The sequence below is a fragment of the Atractosteus spatula genome, chromosome 1, assembly GCF_055471065.1.
Source record: "Atractosteus spatula isolate fAtrSpa1 chromosome 1, fAtrSpa1.hap1, whole genome shotgun sequence".
NCBI lineage: Eukaryota > Metazoa > Chordata > Actinopteri > Semionotiformes > Lepisosteidae > Atractosteus > Atractosteus spatula.
In genome coordinates, this window is record NC_142706.1 from 58,155,647 (window position 1) to 58,175,393 (window position 19,747).

The window sequence follows — 19,747 nt, forward strand, 5'->3', positions numbered from 1 at the left end:
GGTTTCTAGCAGGACAGGGGATAGGGGTTTCAGGACGATCTGCAGCTGTGCTCAGCCCAGAATAACTCGGGCCGGGTTGTGAACTTGTAAGTTGTCATTTTTCTGTTCCAGCCCTGTGGCCAAAAGAGTTATCTGTGCTTCCACCATACTAGAGAGTACTGGGTGGAGTGATCATAGGATCATACAGGAGTCATATCCTGTAATATCCCTCTCTGCCTCTACACTCTCCTCTCTCTAGTCATATCCTGTATTACCCTGTGGCATCATGTGGCATCTGGCACCATCCTGTAGTATCCTGCGGTATTCTGTAGTTTTCTGCACTACCCCGTAGTGTCCTGCGAGCACTGGAAGAGCAGGACTCTCCGCTGGACACTGCTCTCCTCCGTCCTTGTGTTTCCTCCCCCAGCAGGATTAGAAACAGTTCTGATTCTGGCAGATGTGGGAATTCTGGGATTAGGTTTGTTTTTTTAAGGAAGGATGTTTGTCAGATCCCAGAGTATTTGTCACAGTGCAGCAGAAAGTGCATCTCTGTCTCTGCTTCTCCCTGCCAGCAGTGGGAGCACAGCCTGTCCTCTCTGGGCAGCCAGGTCTGTCTGTGTCCAGTGTCTATGTCCAGGCTGTGGCCACTGAGCCTGTCCTCTCTGGGCAGCCAGGCCTGTCGGTGTCCAGTTTCTATGTCCAGGCTGTGGTCACTGAGCCTGTCCTCTCTGGGCAGCCAGGCCTGTCGGTGTCCAGTTTCTATGTCCAGGCTGTGGTCACTGAGCCTGTCCTCTCTGGGCAGCCAGGTCTGTCTGTGTCCAGTTTCTATGTCCAGGCTGTGGTCACTGACCCTGTCCTCTCTGGGCAGCCAGGTCTGTCGGTGTCCAGTTTCTATGTCCAGGCTGTGGTCACTGACCCTGTCCTCTCTGGGCAGCCACGTCTGTCTGTGTCCAGGTTCTACGTCAAGGCTGTGGTCACGGTGCCTGTCCTCTCTGGACAGCCAGGTCTGTCTGTGTCCAGTTTGTATGTGCAGGCTGTGGTCACTGAGCCTGTCCTCTCTGGACAGCCAGGTCTGTCTGTGTCCAGTTTCTATGGCCAGGCTGTGGTCACTGAGCCTGTCCTCTCTGGACAGCCAGGTCTGTCTGTGTCCAGTTTCTATGGCCAGGCTGTGGTCACTGAGCCTGTTCTCTCTGGACAGCCAGGTCTGTCTGTGTCCAGTTTCTATGCCCAGGCTGTGGTCACTGAGCCTGTCCTCTCTGGGCAGCCAGGTCTGTCTGTGTCCAGTTTCTATGTCCAGGCTGTGGGCACTGAGCCTGTTCTTTGTGAGGCCCTGTTTCTCTTTGCTGTATCTCATCCTGGCTGAGTCAGTTTAACGTGTCGCTATTAAGGTCCTGTAGCATTCTAATTAGTGTTGTGTTTGTGTGTGTGTTTCCCAGTGTGTGAGATATTACTGTTTGATCTGTCCTGTGCTGTGGTTGGCTCTGATTTAGGGTGCTCTAGCAGTGCTGTCCTGAGGCTGGCTGGTGTCGGTGTGGCTTGGGCCAGTGAGCCTCAGGACCAGCTGGCTCAGGAGGCTCTGTTCTGGGCTCAGCTCCTGGATCAGATTGTGGTGGTAGAAGCTCTGGTCACTGCTTTTAAGATGTAGCCGATGATTTCTTGGTCTTTTCTGGAAATTAGCCTAATTCTGCCCTGCACATGTTGTTTGAAGGAAGGTTTTACGGAACTCCATGTGCAGAGTTTCTATAGGGTGTTTATCCCATTTTATGTAATCCTGGTCTGGGAGGGGACCCCACACTTCACTGCCGTATAGGGCAATGGGTTGGATTACACTTTCAAATTTCAAATTTCAACGGGTTTTGAAAAGCCTCCTTCTCATTGCTTAGAATGCCCCGAGTGCCTTCTCTCTCAGTGCCTTCACTGCCAGGTCAAAACTCCCAGGTCAAAAATCACCAGGTAAAAAAAGCTGATAGTCAGACCAAGTTTTGTGTAGCTGGATGTACAGTATATTCTAGTGCGTTGTTGTTCAATGTGAAGTGGTGCCTGTTTCCCCGAGATCTGGCTCTCTTTTGGAAACCCATGACTCTGATCTTGTCCAGATGGGCTGTCAGCGCCCAGGTCTGACAGTACTGCTCCAGCAGGGCCAGGTTCTGCTGCAGCCCCTGTTCTGTGGGCGACAGCAGGACCAGGTCATCAGCACAGAGCAGGAACTCAATCTCTGTGTCATGTAGTGGGATCTAATGTTTAAAAGCTGCTGCAGACTGTTCCAACTCTGCTAACTGATTGATATAGATATTGAACAGTTGGACTCAGACTGCAGCCCTGTTTCACCCCATGACCCCTAGTAAAGAATTTTGTCCTTTTGTTTTCAATTTTCACTGAACATTTATTCTCTGAGTACATCACAGACTTTACCTTCTAAACCACTTTGAAGAAGCTGATCTTTCCTTGTATTTGGGTGCACATGTTTGTCTATAGATGTGTGTGGGGTGTAGAAGTGTTCTGTGGTAGGAAGCCAATGTGACTTTAATCAGGACGCTGTGCTCAGTAAGAACGTCAGCGCGCGCATATTCTTGATACTGCAGAACATCTTCCCCGGGTTACTGTTCAGACAGATGACAGCTAGTTGTTGGGGTCGAGTCTGTCTCAGATCTTACAGATGGGCGTGATCAGTCCTCAGGCAAACACCGGCTTTCAGGATGAGGTTGAAGTGTTTGAGCAGGGCTTTCTGCAACTTCAAGCAGCTGTGTCTCAGCATCTCGGTGTTGACTCCATCGTGGTCACAGGCCTTGCGTGGTCTGAGGGCACAGCTCTGTGCTGTGTGCTTGTCTAGCTGTGATTTCGATGCTAGTTTGTGAAATCGGTGATGTGGTGTTTGAGCGGTCAGATGAATGCCTATTCTGTAGGTTTGGAAACGTGCTCAGCAGCGTCTGAATTTCTTCGTCGCCCGGTGCAGTTTGATATCTGGCTCAGGTCACACAGCTGGCCGGGGCATGCAGAGTGAAGCCCCTCCCGTCTCTCGTCTTGACGTGCCCCCCCTGTCGCCCCCTCCCCCGGGCCCCCGGGAGTCCAGGATTGAGTTTCCCAGCCCGTCTCCACCGCTGGCACGGAGCTTCCCGCACAGCTGGGAGCCTTCACGGAAAGCTCGGAGGAGCAAGCATTTGGCAGAGCGTTTCAGATTTATCTTCCAGCGGTCCCAGGGCTTCGTCCTGCTCCCCCCCCCCCCGGCCTGCCCGGCCGCTGCCCCCGCGACAGCACCGCGGAGCACACAGCCCCGAGAAGCCGCCGAGGATGGTCAGGAACACGCTTCGACGTCAACACGGGGGAAAACGGGTTTTTTTGGTTTGTTTTCCCCGGGTTGACTTATTTAAAGTATACTTTACTGTGATGTGAAAGTTTATTCTAATCTCGGGAAAACAAAAACGTTTATCCGAAAAATTAAGGCGTCGCTTTAAAATAGGTCTCAAGCGTTGAGCTGCCATCCGCTCTGTGGTACCTCGGCCCGTATTTTTTTAGAAGTGGGATGTTTAATTAAAACGGGGGCAGCTTCGACACAGAGCCCGAGGCCCGTGGAGTCCGCTGACCCGCCGTGCCCAGATAGCTGCCCGAGCCGAGACCCCCAGCTGTGACCGCAGAGTTCACCTTGTCCGCCCTGCCTCCCTCCGCGGCCGAGCGCCGACCCGAGCTGGATCCTTTCCGTTTTGAAAGAGGAAGCCTCGAGCCTTTCTGCTTTTCAATCATTTTTTTTCCCACTAAAAGGGGAACTTGAAGAATCGAACAGGATTCAGCCAGACCCGTGCAGTAAGCGTGACAACGCGTCAGCTCTCCTGTGCGGAGGGTCACTACGGAGCAGCCTCCGAGCCGAGCTGCTGTCCCAGAATCCTTTAGGCTCCAGAAGTGCCACTGGTCCCCAGGAATGCCTGTATACAGTACGCATCTCCTATATACACATTCTGCCCATCTGGGTTGTTTGGCAGTTTAGTTAATTGATCTGAGGATCTGTTTCTTAAGGAAGCCAAAGTTTCAGCTTCCACCCTCCCACCACCCTTCAGATGGTTCAAATGCAGTTCCACAGAGCCCTAACTGATGGTTTGTGCTTGTGTCCTCTGGTTTATTCTGAAGTCAGATGGGTTTGCTCTGTCAGTGACTCTGAGGATTTTAAATACTTGTATCAGGTTCCCCTGGAGTCTTCTCTGTTCAAGATTTAAAAACGTTGAGTTCCTTCAGCCTGTCAGTGGGGGACACTCCCTCCAGACTAAAGAGACTCAGTTCCTTCAGCCTGTCAGTGTAGGACTGCCTTAAGCTTATCTTGTACTGTATGTGGTTGCTCTTCTCTGGACTGATTAAAGAGCTGCAATATAATTTCTGTTGCATGGTGACACATATTGCATACAATATTCCAGATGAGGTGTTTAGTAAATGCTTTTAAAATATATAGCATCTCGTGATTAAAAATCTTATTTTATTCTGTATTATAATTCCTCAAGGGAGAAATAGTAAAGCCCATTCTGGGACCTGAACTCCTTCCTTCCTTACTTGAGCTGACCCCGGCCACAACTTCCTGTCTGGTTTTGACCGGGGCTTTGTCTGTACTTGGTACAGAGGGTGGTGGGGCTCTGGAGCATACTGCCCAGCCAAGGTGGTGCAGCAGATCCCCCCGGATCCCAGATCCTCGATCTGTAAGCTACTCATAACCAAGTGAGTAAGCTGAGCGAATTGGCCTCTTCTCACTTGTAACCTTTCCAGTTCTCAAGTTCTTAGAGTGTAACAGGCTTGATCCCTGATCCTCTAACAACCCTGCTCACATACCCACGTGTCGGGCCGCAGTGTGCAGCGGTAGTCAGCAGGAGCTGGGTGCCTGTGCTTTGTGCAGCCTGTGTGGGGCTCTTGTTCCCTTGAGCAGGGAGCTGTACTCATCCACACAGACGACAGCAGAAAGGAGCAGTCAGGCCGGTTTCAGGAAAGCAAACTAAAAGCACGGACCGGAAATCAAATCCTGTTCAGATTTTATTATTTTCCTTGAGAAGTAGGTTGTGCCTTTTCAAGACGGCTTCCTGTCTAAAGAAACAAGACTCCTCTTCAAAGGTCTGAGAACAGAGTGTTCGTGTGTGTGTGTGAGAGTGTATGTGTGTGTGAGTTTTGTGTGTTCGCATGGTTGTGTGCGTGTGCATCAGTATGTATGCACGTGGGTGTGCCTGCACGAGTGTGCATGAGTGTATATGCCTACAGTATGTGTGTGCACGACTGCAAGTGTGCATGAGTGTGTATATGCTGGTGTAAGTTCATGTGTGCATGAGTGTGTAAGCACATGTACATGAGTGTGTATATGCTTGTGTAAGTTCATGTGTGCATGAGTGTGTATATGCTTGTGTAAGTTCATGTGTGCATGAGTGTGTAAGCACATGTACATGAGTGTGTATATGCTTGTGTAAGTTCATGTGTGCATGAGTGTGTATATGCTTGTGTAAGTTCATGTGTGCATGTGTTTATAAAGGACAAGAGAACCCGACAGAAAATACAGCAGCCACCTCCATAGAATCCAGGAATTCAAATCCAGTTCAACACAGCGGCAGAGATATCACAGTACAACAGAAGATACATTCTGCTATTCCTCGTGACACACAGTATAGAAATAGAAATGCATATTTAGAGATATGCAAATATATATTTAAATATAGTATGTAAATGTATATTTAAAGATATGTATATCCATGTATATTTCAACAACTTTATATGTACAGAACCTGAACTAACACGTGCCTGCATATGGCCATAGGATTTGCACAGAACTGAATCAGATTCCCATTGCAGAGCAGCAGAATCCGTCCTAGGTTTAACCTGCTGCAGAGCTCCTCTATAATCTGTTGTGCTGAAACAAAATGAACTCAACAAATTCTATTGTTTTCATGTCTGAACGTGCCCGCTTGCTCACAATAAGGCAGGAAGCTTGAAACCCCTGCTCCTGGCAGGCGGCCTCTATAGCAGAGCCCCGCAGCTGCTAAAACCCGGAGCGGATCAGACAGCTGTGCAACGGGAGTGGCAGAGAAAAGCTTGAACCAGAGAGCCAGCGGAAGACTGTAGGCAAGGTGAGCAGTCCTCTCGACTTGTTTTTGTAAAGCCTGAAAATGAGCGATGACCCTTAGTTCACAGCTCGGTGAAGAGCCACACAGCCCCTCTAGCCTGGCCCCAGCTTGGCCTGGCACGCTACGTTCACAACTCCCAGAGGAAGCCCTTACTGGGCTAATAATCGATTGCATATCAGCTCCCTTTGAAAAAAGGGGAGGAAAAGGGAGACGCTGGTAGCAGAATAAACGGAACAGAATAGCGTGTTACTATAGACCAGGGGAGCCCATTCTAGTCCTCAAGGGGGCGCTGTCCAGCAGGTTTTCTAGGTCTGTCAACATCTGCAGCTTCTTGAGAACAAGGAAAGGCTTCAGCCTGTCTAATGAAGCGCATGAAATCAATGAGGTGATTACGGGCTCGGTTAAAAAGAAAAGCAGAGGCCCTCTGGCCCGGCTGTAGAACATTACTGGTGACTTCATGTTTCGTCCAAGACAGACCTGGTTCAGGGATTTTGATCGTCAATGCATTGATTAGGCCTGGTGTCTGGACCCAAAGCCTCTTCCTAGGGATCTGTCAGCTGCTGCCTGTACCGCATTTTCAGCGTGTTTCTTCCTTGCTCACCTCAGCACTCACAGGGATCGTGTGATAGAGTCGTTTGCGTGTTTGAAATCGCCGAGTGTCTTGGAGGGAGGGGAGAGTGTCTGCTGTCCGCTCAGTGTGGGACCGTGTCCGGCCTGAAGGTTCGGCAGCACCTTGTGTGAGCAGCTGCCCACCAGAGCGTCTACACAGGAAGAGCACGGAGCCAGGACAGGGACCCCGGCTAATGAAGAAACTCCCAGCAGGGGGCAGTGTGTGGTGGGGGGGGGGGGGGGCTGGAGGAGCAGGAGACAGACTCCCATCACCTTCCCCGACCAGAACAATCCCCTGACCTCACCCCTGCTGGAAACCAGTGGACCTGTCCCATTCAGTCCCCACACACCATCACCCTCCTCACATCCCCAGCTGAAGTCCGTCCTGCTGCAGGAATGGGATGGGATTGGGCTGCGGATAGTTCAGATCCCTGAGGAATCCCTTGGGCCACGCCTTGTCCCAGCTGTTCCTGCTGCTCACGCAAATCCAGCCCAGTCCTGGTGCTCTGTGTCTGTTCCTGCAGGGACGGGGGTTCCTGATATTCTGTCCAGCAGGTGTAGTGTACATGAGCACCGAGCCTGTAAATGCTGCAACTTGAGAGGAAGAGCTCAGGTCCTGGTGTTGACGGAAGACTGCAGCTGGGGTATCCTGCCGTGGGACTGCTATCGGCTCGAGCTGCTCCACGGTGAGCGAGGTGAAGCCAGATATCCCGGCGAAAGAGGAATCTTCCATCAGGAGAGGATTCTCGGATCAGTCCGTCAACAGTCTGGACTGTTGATTAATCCTTACAACCGGGGACCTGTCCTGCCTCAGCAGCCCACCAGTGGGTTAGGCTAGGGTTTTATATTTGGGGTGGCATTTTTAAATGATGTTATTTGAATTTGAAATAGGATGTGTGACTGAAAGGCATATTGCTGTCCTTCCGTGCTGCAGTCACGCTGGTGACCCCTGTCAGTCTCCGCGGGGAGGCAGTGGAGCTGAGGCGCTGAGGCGCTGAGGTGCAGGCCAGAGGCAGAATCTCTCCGAGCCTTCACTGAGCTGCGGCTCGTTTTCGGACACCGGTCATTTACTATATAGGCTGCATGTGCACTTCTAAAAACATTAAGGACGCCTCGTAATTGTTTCCTACGTTTACGTTTTCTTTGGTTAGTACATTTAAGACAATTTGGGATTTTACTAACACCTAAATTTGGGGTGGCAAAGCCAAGGTCACCCCTCTGCCCGCGCCCCATGGCTGTACTCCTGGACAACAGGAGGAGAGAACGGCCTGTCTGTGCCCCCCCGTCACCTCTCCTCCTCGGCCCAGAAGACCCCGGGGCTCAGCGCCTGTGAGATCCGCCCAGCGGCCCCGCCAGGTCCTGTTCCGGTCACTAGCTGCAAATATCCAGACATCCGGATCAAAGCCGTATCGAGAACATGCAAACTTCTTGGAATTCCGATGCACTCACTGGATCATGGGAAATCGTTCTCCTTGCATGAGCGGATCGCTTCTGTCCCCCCTCTCTTACATCACGGAGCTACCCTACTCCAAACTGCAATACTGATTTTTCCTCAGCCTAAACACACACACGCACACAAACGCATGCACACACACAGACACACACGCATGCACACAGACGCACAGATGGACATGCACACGCATGCATGCACACACACATGCAGACACACGCAGATGCATCAGCACACGCATGCGCACACACATAGACGCACACACACACGCACACACATGCAGACACAAGCACAGATACAGACACACGCATGCACACACGCATGCACACACGCACACAAGCTCTCTCACACACACACATCCAGATCTGGAGACCCTCCCAGTGTGGAAGTGCTGGATGAAGAGATGGGGACTTGTGGGGAATGAGACGGCAGCCCCCTGGGATCACTGCTCACTTCTTCTTCTTCTTCTTCTCCTTGGTCTTCCTCTCCTGGCTCTCCTCCTTCTCCTTCTCCGCCCTCTTCTTCTCCTCCTTCACCTCCTTGTACTTCCACTTGGGGGGCTCCAGGAAGTTGCCCCCTTTCGACTTCTTCTTCTTCTCCTTCTTGGGGGTGGGCTCCCCGGACTTGGTCACCTTGATCTGGGGGATGCAGCCGGCCGGGAAGACGCTGTTGCGCCGGGCCGCGCGGCCGGGCAGGAAGCTGCGCACGCCGGAGGAGGCCAGCGAAAGCATGCTGCCGCGGCGGGGGGGCTGGGGCTCGGCGGGGACATCCGAGCCGGAGGAGCAGGAGGAGGAGGAGGAAGAGGAGACGGATCCGTTGCTGTGGCGGACCGCCGTCTCCTCCGCCTGCTTCCCGGGATACTGGCTCAGGATCTCCGGCACGGCCAGCCGCCTCTTGCCCACGGCGGGGGGGCTGGTGGGGCAGAGCGGGCGGCAGGCGGTGCCCACGAAGGGGCTGGAGATGGCCGTGGTCACGCGCACCATGTGGTCCAGCACGCCGCCGTCCTCGGGGTCGCGCGGGAAGCTGAAGGTGAGGGTGTCGCGGAGGCGCTGGCTCAGCTGCTGCCCCCGGCCCCTCGCCGCCGCCGCCGCCGCCCGGGCCGCCAGCTCGGCCAGCGCCGGCCACTCGGGCACGAAGCCCTGGCAGAACTGCTCGGCCCGCGGCCGGGCCACCAGCCGGCGGATCTTGGTCAGCGTCTGGAAGCGGCCCGTCTGCACGGCCCACTCCCGCGCGGTCTTGCCCCGCGTGGGGTCCGTCGCGTTGAGCTCCGCGCCTGCAGACAGCCAGGGAGAGGAGGAGAGGAGAGGAGAGGAGTTTGGGTCCGCAGTCTCCCCAGGGCTCTGCTCTTTCACGTTAAAACGGCAACGATTTCAGAGTCACCACATGACTCGCAAAGAGAAAGGAGCTGTTTTGTCAGGAATAGGGTGGCAGGGCTGTTATGACCAGATCACAGCACAGAACATCCTGCACCACATGGATCTGGTGCCACCTGCTGGCTGCCTTTGGTACCTCCATTTTCTAACCGCATCTTCTAGTTCAGGGCTGTGCAGGAGCTGGAGCCTATCCCAGCAAGCAATGGGCACAAGGGCACGCTACACCCAGGCCAGTCCATTACATAACATTGCAGTGAAGCAGCAATGTTACAATTCCTTACACTTATATAGCACTTTTCTGGACACTCCACTCCAAGCGCTTTACAGGTAATGGGGACTCCCCTCCACCACCACCAATGTGCAGCCCCACCTGGATGATGCGACAGCAGTCATAGTGCGCCAGTACACTCACCACACCTCAGCTATTAGTGGGGAGGAGAGCAGTGTGATGACACCAGTTCATAGATGGGGATTATTAGGAGGCCATGATTGGTAAGGGCCAGGGCGATATCTGGCCAGGACGCCGGGGTTACACCCCCACTCTTTTTGGGAAACACCCTGAGATTTCTAATGACAGCAGAGAAGGACGATGCCTTTTTACAGTACACTATCCCCACCACTATACTGGGGCATTAGGACCCACATGGACCACAGGGTGAGCGCCCCCTTCTGGCCCCACTATCACCTCTTCCAGCAGCAACCTTAGCTTTCCCAGGAGTCTCCCATCCAAGTACTGACCAGGCTCACACCTGCTGAGCTTCAGTGGGCTGCCAGCTGTGAGTTGCAGGGTGATATGACTGCTGGCAATGTTCACCACAGTGCCACTGTACCACCTGACTTCAGTGTATTTGCATTAGTAACTGCGATCACAACATGACTAACAAAGAGAAAGAGCTGTTTTGTCCAGAATAGGGTGGCAGTGGTGCTGTTATGACTCGATAACATTCATTTCTGCTCATGGATGGAACGCCCAGAACATGCGGCATCAAATGTGTCTGGTGCCCCCTGGTGGCCAGCCTTGGTACACACAGCCCCCAGCTATGCAGGTTTGTGGAGAGTGTCTGTGGCTGGGGATCCCGGGTTTGAGTCCAGGCTGTAGGTGACACTAGTTTTCTCCAAAATAACTCCTTACAAAGACAAGAGAAACAGCGTATGATGTCACCTCAGACACACCGGAGCAATGTCTATTTTAAAGCAGAAATGAAAGAGAGCTGTTTGGGGGCGTATAACAGGGAGACCAGATCTGCTGGACAATGACGAGTTACCATAATGCACATTTCATATGAAAATTACTGTACAAATTCTACAGCAAAATCGATTGAATTGGTAAAGCAAGGTGAGATTATTAGGACGTCTCTAATCGCACGTGTTTTCTTGAGCTAAGTTTGAATGGGCAGCATCATTTTCCTACTAGGAACAACATCCACAATAGTTTTTACATTGTTGTTCAGTATTTGGAGCTGTGCGCATTCCCTGCTAGAAACTTTGTACCAGCTGCAAATTGTAATGACTTGTGACCAGATATTTAATGTCTGGTATCTCTCTTGCCTGGACACAGCAAACACCCCTTAAAAACCTGGTGTGGTATCTGTTATTGTATCTACAGTATATCTGCTATGGTCTGATATCTATTCCTAGTCTGGTATGTGGTGTGATATCTATTTCTGAGCTCTGGTGTCTATTTATTTGTTCTGTAGAGTACATATCCAGTTATACAATCACAGCAGCAGAGAAACAGGAATGGATCTGAACCCCTGCGGTCAGTACGGGGAAGGAAAGGGTGTCGGATCATACTGGGATTTACACAGAGCTTCGGGCAGTGTGATTGGGCAGAAAGTGTCTTGTTGACGGTGTTACAACAGTCAGAATAGTCCCACAAATCCACACGGATAATCCTGCCCCGCAGTGCAGAGGTCTCCGATTAAACAGCAGGGGATCTTTTAAAAACTGTCCTCAGAGCCAATCCCTTAATCCTCCCCCTGGCACAGGTGTCACTGTCGCCCCCTGCAGGCCAGGGAGCTCAGCAGAGGCCAGAGCTCAACACTGTGAATACAGCACTGCTCACTCAGGCTGTATGGAGTCAGCTGCCCTGTTTGGAGTCAGGGAAGCAGTGAGGGTCAGGGTTCAGCACTTGGTACTGGAAGGGTGTGGGTTCGAATCCAGGCTGAGGCACATATTTTGCACCCTTGAGCAAAGTTTCACCCGAATAGTTCCAGCAAAATGTACAGCTGTGGAACCAGGGGGCACCAGACAAATTGGATGCAAATGTAACTCACTTTGGGTAAAAGTGCCAGCTGAATAAATCAGTAGCTATGCTTATGTGAACCTTATTATGATAAGCAATGTGAGTTTTTAAGAAACAGTCAGCAAAGTTATGTCGTCAAGTGTAGTATCCGTGATTTAATTATTAAACTGTCTATGGATGTGTTCAGTGGATTTATCGTGCTGCCGAGATGAATGCATATCATTTACATAAACTGTTGTCAGAGGGCTGTAACACACAGTCTGTGACAGCCGCCGATAACTGAACTCCCTCCCCCTCTATCAGTCGGTTGAATCGAGGTTTTACTGTATTAAAACACAAACCCCTGCGGCTCGGCGTGTCTGTGTGTCTGTGTCTTTAACAGGAAGCGAGACGGCAGCGCGGAGCTCACAGCGTGACGCAAGCAGCAGACCTCGCGCTGCGGGAGGGGAAACCCTCGCGCTGGGGGGAGAGGGGCGTTCGCACGCGGGGCTGCGAGAGAGGGGGGGCTGTGGGCCTTACACAGAGGATAGAGACACGAGGACCAGGGCACCGTGGGACGGCCTGTAGACGACCAGACTGACACTCACTGTCTAACTCGCTGTGCCAAAACCGGATGAACGACAACACCAGAGGGAGACACAGCAACCTGCGACAAGAACCTGTTCAACACTAACGCTGCTGTAAACACACCAGGGAGCCTGGAGAGACCTGAACAAGTCCCCTGTCCACACCGAGGACAGAGCTGCACACTCTCGACTTCATGTGCAGCCAGTGGTTCCAGTTTTAATATCATTGCCAAAATATGACATCTCACCCACAATATATAGCCCTTTCACCCTGCCTGTATATATATATCACTTTTCACCCTCAAAATACTGCATATCCATCTCTTCTCACCCTGAATATACATCACTTCTCACCCTGAATATACTGCATATCCATCTCTTCTCACCCTGAATATACATCACTTCTCACTCTGAATATATATCACTTCTCACCCTGAAAATACTGTATATCCATCTCTTCTCACCCTGAATATATATCACTTCTCACCCTGAAAATACTGTATATCCATCTCTTCTCACCCTGAATATACATCACTTCTCACCCTGAATATACTGCATATCCATCTCTTCTCACCCTGAATATACATCACTTCTCACCCTGAATATATATCACTTCTCACCCTGAAAATACTGTATATCCATCTCTTCTCACCCTGAATATATATCACTTCTCACCCTGAAAATATTGTATATACATCTCTTCTCACCCTGAATATACATCACTTCTCACCCTGAAAATACAGTATATCCATCTCTTCTCACCCTGAATATATATCACTTCTCACCCTGAAAATACTGTATATCCATCTCTTCTCACCCTGAATATATTTCACTTCTCACCCTGAAAATATTGTATATACATCTCTTCTTATCCTGAATATATATCACTTCTCATCCTGAAAATACTGTATATACATCTCTTCTCACCCTGAATATACTGCATTAACACCTCTTCTTATCCTGAATACATATCACTTCTCACCCTGAATATACTGCATATACATCTCTTCTCACCCTGAATATATATCACTTCTCACCCTCAAAATACTGTATATCCATCTCTTCTTATCCTGAATACATATCACTTCTCACCCTGAATATATATCACTTCTCACCCTGAATATACATCACTTCTCACCCTGAATATATATCACTTCTCACCCTGAAAATACTGTATATCCATCTCTTCTCACCCTGAATATATATCACTTCTCACCCTGAAAATACTGCATATCCATCTCTTCTCACCCTGAATATACATCACTTCTCACCCTGAATATACTGCATATCCATCTCTTCTCACCCTGAATATATACTGTACAGTATCACTCTGTGAATATACTGCATATCCATCTCTTCTCACCCTGAATATATACAGTATCACTCTGTGAATATACTGCATATACATCTCTTCTCACCCTGAATATACTGTATATACATCTCTTCTTATCCTGAATATATATCACTTCTCATCCTGAAAATACTGTATATACATCTCTTCTCACCCTGAATATACATCACTTCTCACCCTGAATATATATCACTTCTCACCCTGAAAATACTGTATATCCATCTCTTCTCACCCTGAATATATATCACTTCTCACCCTGAAAATATTGTATATACATCTCTTCTCACCCTGAATATACATCACTTCTCACCCTGAAAATACAGTATATCCATCTCTTCTCACCCTGAATATATATCACTTCTCACCCTGAAAATACTGTATATCCATCTCTTCTCACCCTGAATATATTTCACTTCTCACCCTGAAAATATTGTATATACATCTCTTCTTATCCTGAATATATATCACTTCTCATCCTGAAAATACTGTATATACATCTCTTCTCACCCTGAATATACTGCATTAACACCTCTTCTTATCCTGAATACATATCACTTCTCACCCTGAATATACTGCATATACATCTCTTCTCACCCTGAATATATATCACTTCTCACCCTCAAAATACTGTATATCCATCTCTTCTTATCCTGAATACATATCACTTCTCACCCTGAATATATATCACTTCTCACCCTGAATATACATCACTTCTCACCCTGAATATATATCACTTCTCACCCTGAAAATACTGTATATCCATCTCTTCTCACCCTGAATATATATCACTTCTCACCCTGAAAATACTGCATATCCATCTCTTCTCACCCTGAATATACATCACTTCTCACCCTGAATATACTGCATATCCATCTCTTCTCACCCTGAATATATACTGTACAGTATCACTCTGTGAATATACTGCATATCCATCTCTTCTCACCCTGAATATATACAGTATCACTCTGTGAATATACTGCATATACATCTCTTCTCACCCTGAATATACTGTATATACATCTCTTCTTATCCTGAATATATATCACTTCTCATCCTGAAAATACTGTATATACATCTCTTCTCACCCTGAATATACTGCATTAACACCTCTTCTTATCCTGAATACATATCACTTCTCACCCTGAATATACTGCATATACATCTCTTCTCACCCTGAATATATATCACTTCTCACCCTCAAAATACTGTATATCCATCTCTTCTTATCCTGAATACATATCACTTCTCACCCTGAATATATATCACTTCTCACCCTGAATATACTGCATATCCATCTCTTCTCACCCTGAATATACATCACTTCTCACCCTGAATATATATCACTTCTCACCCTGAAAATACTGTATATCCATCTCTTCTCACCCTGAATATATATCACTTCTCACCCTGAAAATACTGCATATCCATCTCTTCTCACCCTGAATATACATCACTTCTCACCCTGAATATACTGCATATCCATCTCTTCTCACCCTGAATATACATCACTTCTCACCCTGAATATACTGTATATCCATCTCTTCTCACCCTGAATATACATCACTTCTCACCCTGAATATACTGCATATCCATCTCTTCTCACCCTGAATATATACTGTACAGTATCACTCTGTGAATATACTGCATATCCATCTCTTCTCACCCTGAATATATACAGTATCACTCTGTGAATATACTGCATATACATCTCTTCTCACCCTGAATATACTGTATATACATCTCTTCTTATCCTGAATATATATCACTTCTCACCCTGAATATACATCTCTTCTCACCCTGAATATATATCACTCTGTGAATATACATACTATATAGGAATAAGTAGTATGTTTATTCCATGCTGAAAAGAGAAGGAAGAAAACACAATGTTTCGGCTGTGGAGCCTTCTTTGGGTGTCGGGTGTTGAGGAGGAGCCAGAGCCTATCCCAGCCAGCAACAGGTGCAAGACAGGATACACCCAGTCCATCTGTCCAGCACAGGACATACAGAAAAAAATACATTCACACACACCAGAGCCAGTTTTCCCAGAAGCCAACTGTCTTGCCAGCACGTCTCTGGACTGTGGGAGGGAACCAGAGCACCCAGAGGAAACCCACCTGTACCATGGGAGAACATACAAACTCCACACAGACAGCACCCCAGGAATTGAGCCTACAGCAAACACTGTGCTACTGTGCTGCTCCCCCAGAATATTTTCTCAACAGAATAGGATATTTCAATTATAATAGATTATATATCTCTGTTATCACACATCTCTGAATGCCTGAGCTGCACATTGTAAACTTGCGGTACTAAAGGGGTTCTTTACTTTGATACCTTGTGGGCCAGTGATGTCATCATATCGGACTCTTGAACTCTTGCTCTCCATGCGCCAGGAGCGTGTCCCATGTGACATGGCAGGGACTCTCGCTTCCTGTGCCCTTGGCATTGAAAGCTGAAAGGAACAGCCCTGCTCTTACAGTGTTGTCACTGGGGTGTGCAAAAATGGAAAAAGATTTTGAAGCTGTATCAGACCCCTGACCTCTGACCTCCTACCCCTGACCCCTGTCCCTGACTCACCTGCCATCAACAGGGCAGCCACGCAGTCGTCACGGCCCTGCATGGCGGCCTTGATGAGTGCTGTGAAGCCACGCTTGTCTCTCACCTCGGTGTCCACCCCAGTGTAGTAGTTGAGGAGGTGGTTGACGATTATGGAGTGACCTGCAGAGACACACAGAGTTTAGGTGCTCGTGCAGATGCTCAGACACCTAGTCCTATGTGTCTTGTGAAAGTTTAGCACTTGGAAACGTTCCTCTGATTACCATGCGTTTACTACATTAATACTGTGTCTTCAAGAAATAACTTAGAATTTTAATGGGTGAGCTCATTGTGAAGCTCAGAAAGATGGGGAAGAGCTCATTGTGAAGAGCAGAGAGATGAAGAAGAGCTCATTGTGAAGCTCAGAGAGATGAGGAAGAGCTTGTTGAGAAGAGCAGAGAGATGAGGAAGAGCTCATTGTGAAGCTCAGAGAGATGAGGAAGAGCTCATTGTGAAGAGCAGAGAGATGAAGAAGAGCTTGTTGAGAAGAGCAGAGAGATGAGGAAGAGCTTGTTGAGAAGATCAGAGAGACTGGGGTGAACTTGTTGTGATAATCAGACTAAAACTGTAAAGAGCTTTTTAACAAATTCTCTGTGCTCTCACCTGCCTGCGCCGCTATCATGAGCGCTGTGTTTCCGTCGTTGTCCTGGTGATTGACGTCCAGGTAAGGACAGTGGTCAAGCCCAGCTGTGATGTCCACAAAGCCCTTGTAACTGGCCAGCATCAGCCCATTCTGCGTGAGAACAAACCCGCATGGTTAGGAGGCCCAGTGGTGACAACGAGAGGTCCCCACCCCCCGCTCTGCCTGCCATCCTGCCCCCCCCCCCCTCCCGAGCACGTCCCTTCCTGACAAGTAAGTGTCATGCCAAATCTCAGCTGCTGTGGGTTCTGGTGTCTGCTGAACAAGTCACTGTCACGAGCACAGTCTCACCACTCCATTTCCTCCTCGCTCCCAAAGTCCTGCGTCTCGTGTTTGGCCACAGGACTCTGCAGCTCAGCCCTCCGCACTGTTTGGGTTTTAGAAATGATCTGAAAAGGAGCCTCTCCTGTATCTTCCTTTGCTGCTGCAGCTGGTTTGGAATGACCAGCTCGCCTCTTCTAAATATCTGCTCATCTACTGCCTGCTGTCACTTTGATATTAATCCTGCAAAACTGACCATCTTAGAGTAATAGAACAGTCCTGTACATTAACACTGCCAGGGCAGCAGGGTGGCACAGTGGTTGGCATTGCTGCCTCGCAGTTCTGGGGCTCTGGGTTCACCTCCTGGGGTGCTGTCTGTGTGGAGTTTGCATGTTCTCCACCATGACCCGTGGGTTTCCTCTGGGTGCTCCAGTTTCCACCCACAGTCCAAAGACATGCTGGCAGGTAAATTGGCTTCTGGGAAAACTGTCCCGAGTGTGAGTGCGTGCCCTGTGATGGACTGGTGTCCCATCCAGGATGTATCCTGCCATTCACCTGTTGCTTTGTGGGATAGGTTTTTGCTGCCCTACAACACTGACTTAGATAAAGCAGTTGGAAAAAGGATGGCTGAATTGACAAAGCCAAGAAGATGTAGTAGTTGGTGTTTAAGAGGGAGATTTTATGATGTAGTGTTCTGCTGCCCTGTAATAGGAGTTGTGAAAATTACAGCTTTTTCCTTTTGTCAGTTTCTGGCTAGGATCCCCAAGAGAACCCTGTAAATGTAATTACCCTTCCGTTGACGTCCAGCTCCATCACCTCCTCGGGCGTGACTCCTCTCTCCAGCACCCTGGCCAGCGCCTGGGCGTCATTCTGGGCGCAGGCCTGGTACAGCGTCAGTGCGGGCTCCAGGCCCTCGTTGCCCCGCTCTGGTGTGTAGTCGGGGAAGACCGAGTCGTCCGAGAGTATGCTGGCTGTGTCTGCATCATCATCTTCATCTTCGCCGTTGCCGGAGCTAGTGGATGCCCCCCAGGTGGACTCATCTTCCAGGCAGCCCCCGGAATCCAGATTGGGGTCCCCCGCCACGCCCTGTTCATCCGTCATCTAGCCCCTCTGCCCCCCAGGGCGGGATCACGCAGCAGCAAGCAGGTGGGGCATCGCCTTCGTGACCCCAGCACCCTGCAAGGAAACCACAGAGGGCGGGGTTGAGGCCTGCTTCACCTTTGACCTTTGACCCCTCTGAAGATACGCTGTACTTCCAGGTCAAAGTATCTGAAAACCAGCAATGCATCAGAAAAGAAACACAATCCTGTTTTTTCCCCCCTCAAGGACAGACCATTGTCTTCTAAGCCGACAATAAACATAAAAAATACTGTCACAATCTCACTTCAATCAAAGACAAAAACCCTCTTTCTCCTTCAGGAGGCCATCATTTCACCCATGTGGTCTCCTCGTGAATGATGGAAGGGGCTGCTGGTAAAAGCTTCGTTAGAAACGACACCCCTGTCGGGTCTTTCCCGCAGCTCGAGAAAACGGGCCACCCGAGTCAAAACGCAACACTGCTTCTAAAAAGTGAGAAAAGCACACACCCACCGCAGCTCTCAGCAGAGCGAGCAGGAACCCGCCAGGCAGGGAAAGCCCAGCGGCTGAGGTGGAAATGCAGAGAGAGTCTGTGGTTTTGGTTTCGGACTCACAAACGCCCGAGCCCCGGCACGACCAGCGCAGAGACCCGCACGCAGGCCCCGGGCACCCCCGCCCCTCTGAAAGAGCGTTAACCCGCAGCCGCACTTGGCCGTCTCTCTCTCTCTCTTCCTGTTTATCCTTCCCTCTTACACAACGCGCAGCAGCTGGTGTCTCCACGCCCCGCAGGAAGCACTGGTGGTGATCACGGCGGGCGCAGGACCTCTGCCCCTCGCGTGCCCACGGCTTGGTGCGCCTGGCGCGGGTTCTCACTTCGAACACCTGGCTGACCACCCTGGAGATCAAGTGGAAGATGAGCCTTTGTCGGTGAACAGGAGGCTGGAAACGGAACTATTACACAATTGCACAATGGCCACATAATTAGAGCACGGTTACTTTTGCAGGCTCGTGCCGCGTGGCATGCAGCCAGCGATCACACTCATTGTTAATGAAGGGCCTTCCTATTCCCCTATTGCCTGTTGTCATCAGCGAGAGCATTCTGAGGCACATTCAGTTCTAGGGGGACCAGACCTTGTTTACAGCTCAGTAGCTCCTCCAGGGACTGAAGGCTCCTCGTGTTCGGCAGTCACCTGGCTCTGTGGGTGCAGAACCGTTCCCTGAGGTCACAGAGTGTGCCCAGGGGCACCCATGCCAGCCTGTTTGTTTTGGCTGCTGCTGTTGCGAAAGTGGTAAGCATCACCGGGCTAGAAGTGGCTCTAGCCCAGCGACGCTAACCACTGAGCCGCAGCGATGCTAACCACTTCAAAACGCAACACTGCCTAGTGTTCTAGCCCCGTGATGCTAACCACTTCTAGCTCAGTGATGCTAATTAGCCACTTCTAGCCCAGCGATGCTAAGCCCAGCGATGTTAGCACCGCTGGGCTAAAAGCGGTTAGCACCGCTGGGATAGAAGTGGTT

General features: G+C 49.9%; 1 protein-coding gene across 2 annotated transcripts; it reads right to left on the minus strand.

Moving 5' to 3' along the window:
• Positions 1–8,153: 8,153 nt before the first annotated feature.
• On the minus strand, positions 8,154–18,806 carry LOC148841363 (photoreceptor ankyrin repeat protein-like). 2 transcript variants are annotated; one of them, XM_088914673.1, is made up of 5 exons: positions 18,743–18,806; positions 17,942–18,328; positions 16,855–16,984; positions 16,234–16,374; positions 8,154–9,391 (listed from the first exon to the last, which is right to left on the minus strand). In XM_088914673.1, exons 2-5 carry the CDS (start codon positions 18,251–18,253, stop codon positions 8,568–8,570), a joined length of 1,407 nt encoding a protein of 468 aa, XP_088770799.1. In that variant the 5' UTR covers positions 18,254–18,328; positions 18,743–18,806; the 3' UTR covers positions 8,154–8,567. The 2 variants fall into 2 exon arrangements, with proteins under 2 accessions (XP_088770799.1, XP_088770790.1); XM_088914664.1 differs by having other exon boundaries at positions 18,739–18,797.
• Between the last annotated feature and the right edge of the window lie 941 nt (positions 18,807–19,747).